Below are 8,992 nucleotides of genomic sequence, written 5' to 3' on the forward strand. Positions count from 1 at the left end.
ATCGAACCCGCGCCACACAACGTTAGGCCCAGAAGCATTGACCACTCGACCCGCGCCACTGGGTCCGCCTGTATACTCAATGGGGTGAGCGCTTAAGTAGCGGAGCTAATATTGACCAAAATGACAGTATCTAGAAATCTGTGTGTTTGAATATTTTTGACTTGAGCTGCGCAAAACGTGGACTATGTGCTGGATCAAAAAGCTCAGTCGACTCACTTCTTTCAGCTCTGCAAACGGGTACGATTGCTAATTGGCAATGGATGACGATATAGACTGCACCAAAACCGACATGACTTAAGCAGATTATTAACCAGTAAATTCCGAGTGATGGCTCAGTCGGTGGGCTTTTTTTAATTTATGCATCTCAGACGTCAGCAACAGAAGGTTGTGCGCCTTCGCAGTCGACGCATCACCCCTCCATGCTTTCATGCAATACCCCTTTCATTATTACGTGCGCAGTTGCCGTTGGTACGTTGCGTTATTATTAATTTGTATAGTTGCACGAAATACGACTGACGTATTAATTGTCCCCAGCTACGCGAGGTGTCCACATGGGCTCTGGCGGCTGATGGGTTGCAGCAAAAGCTGAAGGGTCTTAAACAACGCACAATCTGGCGTTATAAGACTCTCAAAAATACGAATACTGCCATTGTATTCTGTGACGAGAAGGAAAAGGAAGTGCACTTGAAGCCCCGTAATCGGCGGCAAGACGATCCACTGGCCTGCCACAATGTGCTGGCGGCAGCATCAGCGGCCAGTCTTAATGGGATATTAGGTGCTACATCGCCTGAAGATTCGAACCAATTTTGCAGGACAATGATTGGCTTCATGCTGCACTCATGTACACCGTTTGTGCGAGCGAAAGTCCTGGACGTTGTCACAAGACAACGATTGAAGGAAATTACTATTGCCAACCGGGCTCTGATCATTCGTGCCATTCAACAATGTTTGCTGTCAACTTTGATTCGTGACAAAGCCGTTTTGCACACAGCGGCTAAAAATGTCGTCTGCGGCACTTATGGACTCGAGCTTTCGGTTTTAAAAGAAAAGATTCACGCAGACGAATGGTTAGTTATTGATAACGTTGATCATACGCCCTTCAAAGACAGCGGAGCATCGGAAAATGACACATTTTATCGAAAGACGCGCGCGAAGGAAGAACTTCTACATACAGGAGATCTTATTCAGTTGATATTCGAGAACAAGAATATAACAGAAGTTGTTACCATGATGCAGCATATCGCACTGGAGAGTCTCAAAGTAAAGACACAGCAGCCCAACCTTGTAAAAGTAGTGAGTGATATTGACGACACGCTTTTTCCTGGTTGGATTGACAAGCGTTACCCTCTTCACGTTCCATACCCCGGTGTATCAAAATTATTCGCGCGGCTTTCGCGAGGACTGGCACTAGACCCAAAAGGTGGTGGTGTGCGGCCCACTATTACTTTCCTTACGGCACGACCTCGTGGGTGGCTCAGTGTCGGTCGTTACTTGACACTGCAACACTTAAAGAAATTGGGCTTGCCAAATGTCACTGTACTAAATGGATCAGTAAAAGGCCTTGTGAGTAACAAGAAAATAGCTAATCTGAAGCTGGACAACTTTTTTCGCTTCGCAGCTCTCTTTCCAGAGTTCAAATTTGTTTTTTTTGGTGACTCGGGCCAAGGAGATGCATTACTTGCTTCACAACTGCTTAAACACTGCTCAGAACAAGTTCTTGCTACTTTTGTTCACAACGTGAATCCAATTTTTGCTCGAACGGGTGACGGCGGCTTAAAGCGAGACTACACTGCGTAAGGTATTAGAATTTGGTCTTTTCTGGTATCTAGCTGATTATTTATGCTTGGTGATCATAGCAACGGCGTCGATTTTTTCGAGACGTTTGCAGGAGCTGCATTAGCTGCACATAAGAAAGGGTTACTTTTAGCTGAGGACGTATTGGCAGTTGCTGATGCCTCGAAAAAGGAATTAGATGCCGTTCTTTTTTGTGGGCCTGAGGCTGCAACGATGAAGGCTAACCGGTACCGCGAGCTGCTGCAAGACCTAGACTTCATCGATATGTACATGAATGTCAAAAAAGCGTGAGCATTTTTTTAATGAGTAGAGCTGCTGTTGATGTAAAAAGATTGCGATAAATAAGTAAACCCTGTGCCTCTTCGAGGTATAAAATCTGACTTCATCGATCAAGAGAAATCGCGAGTGCGGTGCTTTGTTTGCACATAATTTATGGGGTTTTGCTTATAATATATCAATGTAGTACACGCCGAAAGGAATTTTTTTAAGAAGACAGTCGCTCCAGGCATGCACAAATCTTCCGATGCTTTTAGCCACTAATGGGCACGTTGGTCCTACCAGTTCACGACCATAGTGGAATCTCACAACTTCGCCGGCATATAGCGATAACCTTTATTAGGACATATAAGGGGGCATTTTAAGGATGGACAAGGTACGTCTAAATTACAACAATAAACGCCTCTATCTTACGGTAATTTACTTAATACGTGACAGCGCCGGACGATTTGTCGAGTGTTAAAACGAGCGCAGTTAAAACTGAAATCAGGAGATTCATCCCGTGTATAGATACAATCCACTTGGTCCGCGGGTAGACAAACGCTACAGGCGAAGAATCATGCACGGCTTGTTCCGCGACGCTTCATTTTCGTCGGGTGATACGTTGTCGGAGGAAGTGTTTCCACTGCTATCGTTGCTACTATTATCAGTCTCCACGCTATTGGCACTGCTGGGATTGTTGCTGGTGGTTAAATTCACTCGCGGCGGTGCAGCGCTATCCCAACACTTCTGCATTACCGGCAAAGATGTAGATAATTGCGTATTTGAAGAGGACAATGGCGATGACCCCGATGATGATGAGGAACCGCTTTCACCACTAGTTCCACTGATACTGGAAGGTGTACTAGCCCTGACAACATGCAGACCACCGTTCATATCATCATTATCGGCTTCACTACTACTGGTGTCACGTAAGCGATACAGTACGTTGTTTGGTGAATTCGGCCAGTCAATAATGAGGTGGCGAACGGACTGTTCTACGCGAGATTGGAATTTGCGCACAAGCGCAGTCGCGACATTTTCCGGTAGCGACGAGCGATGCTTCAGTGCTGTTCGTTTGAGAAGATCGACCAGCTCGGTGAAAGTCAGCAATACACCCATGTCAGCACGTGCGTGAATCACTCGAATAACCCCGGCCTCATCTTCAAATGGAATGTAATTGGGTTCACAGGGTGCATTGAGCTTATGCTGCTGGCGCTTTTTTAAACGCCGATGAAGTGCTGCGAAGTGCACTCCGTGCGCTTTAGCAGCGTTACGCAGACTCATTCCATGAATAGCAACATCTTCCATAGCGGCTTCCCAAACTTTAGCGGGTACCAAGTTGCTCTGACGGTAGTTGCGATCGATAGAACTATTGCCCGTACGGTCGTTACTGTATTCAGAGCTTAGCTTTCGATGATACTCGATTTCTTCTGTTGATTGATGCGACTGTTGAGGTGAACATACATGCTGTTGATGAATGGAGCTGCCAACCCCATTAACGTCTTCCCAAGCGTATAAATTACGAAGGTGCACCGGTTTTTGCCCCAGCGGGGAAGTCGGAGACAAACTACTTAGCTGACGATAGCTGGGACTCTGGATCCATCGCTGCGTATCACCTCCGCGTTGAAAACCAAAAGATTGTTGTTCTTGCTCGCAGCTTCGATTGTACCGATCCTGAGGCAGCTGTTGTGACGTGAGCAGGCTTTTTAAGCTGTGACCACTGTCAGTTCTACTCCTGCTATTAGCATCATCCATCTCGTCCACATTGACGAGGTCGTTTTCGCGCTTGAACATGGAAAGCCAGCAAGTTGACGGAAATTTCGATGGTAGCGATCGGCCATTCTGGCTAACAATTCCGCGCACAATGTTAATAATGTCGGAGTCCGTGTAGCCTTCAAATCGGTTAAAGCGTTCATCGTTGATCGCGTAGTTGTCATACTGCTGTGAGAATCGCTCACGTAGTACAAACATGATTTCGTTGTTGAGCTCGGGCGTGAGCTCACAAAATGGTGGTGGCGGTGTCATGACGGAAGTCATAGGAACCACGCTCGGCAACTGTCTACCATTTGGGCTGCGTTGGTCGAGCGCCTGTGGATTAAGGCGCGGAAATACGTAGCTATCGTTAGATGACACGCCACTGCTGTTAGCGACTGGTAGCGCGAAGCGTCGCTCATCGATGTTGTTTGGGCTGGTGGCGGACTGCCGCGGAGAATGGCGTAGATGCTGCAGCGTATGTTGACGAACGAGACGATGGAGTGCTGCCTGTTGGAGGCCATATGCTTGTGAAGCTTGACATAGCGACATGCGGCGGTTGATTACGGCGTGAACAGCTTGTGCCCAAACGCGGTCGCTTACGGGACTAGAGCGTTGTATGTTACTCATCACGGCTTGTTCTGTCCGGGGCGAGATCTGTTGTGCGTCTTCTCTCTTGCGCGGTCGGTTTCCCGCGTTCTGTAGCGTTCTTTAGTGAAAAAAAGCTGCCTCCTTGCCCTAAGTACGAAGATGCCATAAGAACAAACAGTATTGACCGACCTTACCATATCGAATCTGAGACAAGTTTTTCTGAGGCGGATGTATTGTTTCCCGTCCCAGGTGTAATAGCGTTCTTGGGAAATCGTGAACAGTAGGATTATTCATCGTACGCAATAGCTTATATCTTAGACAAGTTTTGGCTCGAGATCTTGTGCACCTTGAATCTGCGCTACCGCTAAAGTGGATAAGACTAATGCACTATGAACCCTTCTCCACTTCACTGGCTTGCCGACTACGGGTAACAGCGTGGGGCTCAAGAACTAGATGTGCATGAATTTGTCTTTAGCATCGCGAATGATAATTGCTTAAAAATCCTACGTGTGACTCGGAGGATCACAAGAGTAACTTGCATTTATTACGCTTTTTAAAAGTCGGACCTGTATCGCAATCGCTTGGATAAGGTAAACAGATGGTCGGGCGACCTCAAAATATGTGTACTGTAATTTAAACAGCCACAACGTTGGGGGTTACTCTTCTTGTTTACGGAGTAATTAAGAGTCACGGTCCAATCAGCTCGCTGGCGGATTATGTTCGTTTTAGGCACATAAGTTTTGTTAATATTTAACAAGATAGGAACAATAACTATAATACTCACAAAAAATATTATATTTTTCAGTGTGATTTTGTACTTATGCTGTAGATACGACAAATAAAAGTGATGCCGTACAACTTTATCGACACAGACTTTCCAACATCACACTCAGCATACTCAAACATCCCTGAGCAAACGCTATCTACCATACTCACAAGCCTGGCAAGTCGTTTATTGATTCGCTTGCCGCACGCGATTTTCGAAAAGCTAAATACGTAAGACAAATATGTGTACCGGTTTTACCCGTTCTGCCTACACCGGATAACTCTTAAAAATGGTTTTATCGAATAACCAGTTTTGACACCTTGCATTCTTGGTACGCCTCTTGCGATATCATTGATGTTTCGCAGTAAAATGGTGGTAATCAAGTATCGTGGCGAAGTACAGCTATTGGTATTGACTATATCAAAGTTACGTTACTCTATTCTCGAGATGTTTTTGATTTTTGCTGATTACATTTAATTTGAAACATATTTCTTTGCATTGGTACCATGGCTCCTGGCGTATCGAAATATCCTTTTCAAAAAGCAGTTACGAAGAGCAACCGCGATAAAACGTGCTCTTGCTCACGATGTTTGCATTTAACAAACAATACACGCCTCTACAAGCCAAATCTCATCAATATAGTAAGTAAGATTAGCAGCCGGTGTTTATCTGACAGCATCACAATTTTCGGTGGAGAGCGGCTGTCAATATAACTCTACTCTTCCACTAGCACTTCGTAGCAAAATTGATGATTTTATATCGAAATGATCAAGTGTCATGCGACGAAATCTCGACGCTGTGGAAGAGATCCGAGGGCGAAAAACATGCAGGTGGCTGGACTCGCATTGTATGTTAAGGTTTGATCTATACGCATAAGTCTGTCGGAACACGCAGTGTCAGCAAGCTAAGAATTATGGTCCATCCTAAATACATAAGGCCTTCTCTAGTCGTAGCCACAAAGAAATTTAGTTACTAGCGCGTAAAACCCGGCTTTATAGTAAGCTCAAGATTTAGGCAGCATCTTTAGTAGCAGTCACATGAATATGAGCAGGGTTGCTGACAGCAAAAGCTGGAGTTGGTAAGCATTCATATTATCGTCAGCGTCGTGCTCCGTGATTCGCAAACTCAAATTTCAAGCAACGCTTTTATAGAAAAGTTTGCTGTGCTGAACCGGTCTACAGAGTTGCAAAACTTATGCGGCCACGTGCATTCTTCCTCAATACTCAAATTGTTTTAATCAGTCCTTGGGAGTCGCTGACCTCGCGGAAGGGACAGAATTACCATCACTGGTGAACGGAGTGGAGATCATCGGGAAAAGAAAGCGCGCTCGGTCGACATTGAGCACACGACTAGCACTTCATTTGAGCGGAAGGCTCATACGCACATTTGCTTAAGGGCTTTGCTGCGGCGCCAGGGGGTGACCTCCGATAGATCAAAGCTGGAGTTGACACTGTCAAATACGTAGCAGCTGAAACAGTAATCACTAGGACCTTTGCGCATGTGGACGGGCAAGCTGGGACCGCCAATCAGACCAGCTCGTAAGGACAAGCCGGACCTCAATTTAGGTTCTGGATGGGATGTTACAACAACCATCACCGTATGCAACAGGCATGGAGTGTGCGCGCAGTGCAAAGGTGGAGTGGTCTTAGAGAGTGTTCCATCATCGAAATAAACCATAGACAGTAATTGATGTGGCCATACGGCAAATACTCGACGAACCGTTCTTATTGAAGAACAATTTCACCGAGTAAATATTTCAAGTCGATATCGGTTGCTTACTGTGCCATTAGACTCTTTAAAGCAGTCTTCGAGTAATGTATCAGCAATATGTGCCTTTGCTTAAGTGATGGCGATGATTATACAGTAGTCGGCGTCTACGTCGCCGATCATTTGGTCGCGTCAAAAGTCTGCGGTGGTTGAGCAATTCTTCGTTGCGATGACCTCACTTTATTATAACATTTAAGACCAGTGTTATAGTAAGTCGGTGTAAGTGCAGCGGGGCTGCCGCAGCTCTTTGCTTGAAGGAAGCTAATCTAAGGTCGCCTACCTTACGTTCTTTCCAAGAACTAGTGCGAGTGTAGCGGATCGCAATCCGCTATCTCCATTTACCAAAACCGTTAGCAAGGCAAACGGACACTTCTGTTCAAAATCGAAACCGTATTAATCAATTGTTTTAGCTGCGGCAGGGCCGTCAATATCTTAAACCCTAGGCTTTCCTAGTAAATATAGTAATACCTAATCAATCTGATTAATATAGTAATATGCATTACTACTGGCATTCCTGCCACGTAGCGGCATCTTGTTACGGTGTAGCCATACCACTGTGTGATTACATAGTACACATCTATGTACGATCGCAGAATCTTCTGCGATCCGCCCTTTCGTACAAGGGCACGTGTAACCCCTGTTACGCTCTCCCCATCAAAATTGTGAATATCCTCTATATGCATTTGACGGTTGCCATACGAGACACGCGTGTCTGAGACACCCTCAAGTTCTTAAGTTTAGCTTTAAACCTTCTCCGTTCTATGGGCACTGTGTCCACGACACGCACAACACCCAGCCTGGTTGGTTCCGAGGGCCCGCGGGCAAGGCCCTTCTTCTTCTGCACAGGGTGCACCTCTGGACAGAACGTCCGCGGCCTCACGGTAAACACATCCCAAGCCCTCGGCAACTGAGTGCAACACACCGCGCCCGCCTCGGGCGACAAAATTCGAGCTGGAGGAGTCGACTACGAGTCGGACACTCCTTTCCCAACATGGAATGACGATGAAGATGAAGTGCGCCAACGGCGCAACGTGAGCCCAGATCAAACCCTGCGAACACCATGTCCGTTCCCCGATTTCTCGGCGTCCGGTGGAAGTGGTATTATTACCAATCGTCTTGACGAGGCGCAGGAACAGCATTTGGAGGCTGCTCACATAGCCACTCTCCTGCGCTGTATCCACGTTCGGTCTTAGACCCTCGTGTGGAATAAGGCTTCTGCTCGGCGGTCCCGCTGCTGAAGCAAAAGCCGCGATCACTCGATCGTTAGGCGTCTTCTTAGTCGGGCCTCCGGCCACTACAAGCTGAGCTTGATCAGCGGAAGGCTCTGCGAGCTCGCTTTTGGTATCCAGGAGATCGTAATGGATCGATACCGACTTCGAGCTCAAAACGTAGGTGCTCCTGTTCCCACAATGCAGACTATTCCAGTTTTGCTAAACACTGGCGAAACCGCCGCAGATAACGATGAGCGCTTTGAGCGATGGGTGCAGAGGCACCGGAAACTTTCTTCGCTGTCTATCTTACAGCGAAGCTACTAGGAAGTGGACGTTCGCGTTGAGCGCCATCTCAGATTTGGGTTAGACAAACTCAAAATGCAACGCCGACCTCCTGCGAATTGTCGCCCAGCGACATATGGAACAACCCATAACGGTCCCGCGAGCTCTGTGGTTTCTCACACGGGTGAGTCTACGACCACAGCAGCTCAGAACCATAGGTTGGGCTCAGCGCATGGCCCTTCGGCTTCCCGAGCTACTGCCGAGAAGCTCGGTACGCAAGGCGACGCGAAGCGGCGTGATCCTTCTGATCATAGGCGCCTACGACGTTTGGACAGTCTTGCCGAAGTGGCACCTCAAACTTCCACGAGTTTTCGAAGTTTGGGTATCCCCGCCACTTCACAAGGTACTGGTTTAAATCCCGTCGACGACGTCGACCCACAAGGCTTTCAACGATGTAGTGGCCACCATTACCATCGAGAAGAGTCGGTGGCGGAAGATGACGACTTGGTCATCCGCCGTCCGGTGACTCGCGATGCTCTTCGAGCGTTGGAGGACAAAGTCCGTCGTCATC

General features: G+C 47.1%; 3 protein-coding genes across 3 annotated transcripts; 1 reads left to right on the top strand and 2 right to left on the bottom strand.

Annotated features, from left to right (window-relative positions):
- Positions 1–184: 184 nt before the first annotated feature.
- On the top strand, positions 185–2,085 carry PHALS_04471 (uncharacterized protein; the record flags this gene model as incomplete). The annotated part of the gene is made up of 4 exons (XM_024722283.1): positions 185–237; positions 369–468; positions 535–1,793; positions 1,857–2,085. The coding sequence occupies 4 exons, from the start codon at positions 185–187 to the stop codon at positions 2,083–2,085; spliced, it is 1,641 nt and encodes a 546-aa protein (XP_024573374.1).
- A 528-nt stretch (positions 2,086–2,613) lies between these two features.
- PHALS_04472 (hypothetical protein L915_17157) lies at positions 2,614–4,689 on the bottom strand (the record flags this gene model as incomplete). Its single annotated transcript, XM_024722284.1, has 2 exons — positions 2,614–4,503; positions 4,585–4,689. The coding sequence occupies 2 exons, from the start codon at positions 4,687–4,689 to the stop codon at positions 2,614–2,616; spliced, it is 1,995 nt and encodes a 664-aa protein (XP_024573375.1).
- Positions 4,690–6,398: 1,709 nt separating this feature from the next.
- PHALS_04473 (uncharacterized protein) lies at positions 6,399–6,838 on the bottom strand (the record flags this gene model as incomplete). Its single annotated transcript, XM_024722285.1, has 2 exons — positions 6,399–6,510; positions 6,546–6,838. 2 exons carry the CDS (start codon positions 6,836–6,838, stop codon positions 6,399–6,401), a joined length of 405 nt encoding a protein of 134 aa, XP_024573376.1.
- Positions 6,839–8,992: the final 2,154 nt, after the last annotated feature.

Source organism: Plasmopara halstedii (assembly GCF_900000015.1).
Source record: "Plasmopara halstedii genome assembly, contig: Scaffold_262, whole genome shotgun sequence".
In the NCBI taxonomy this organism is placed as follows: Eukaryota; Oomycota; class Peronosporomycetes; order Peronosporales; family Peronosporaceae; genus Plasmopara; species Plasmopara halstedii.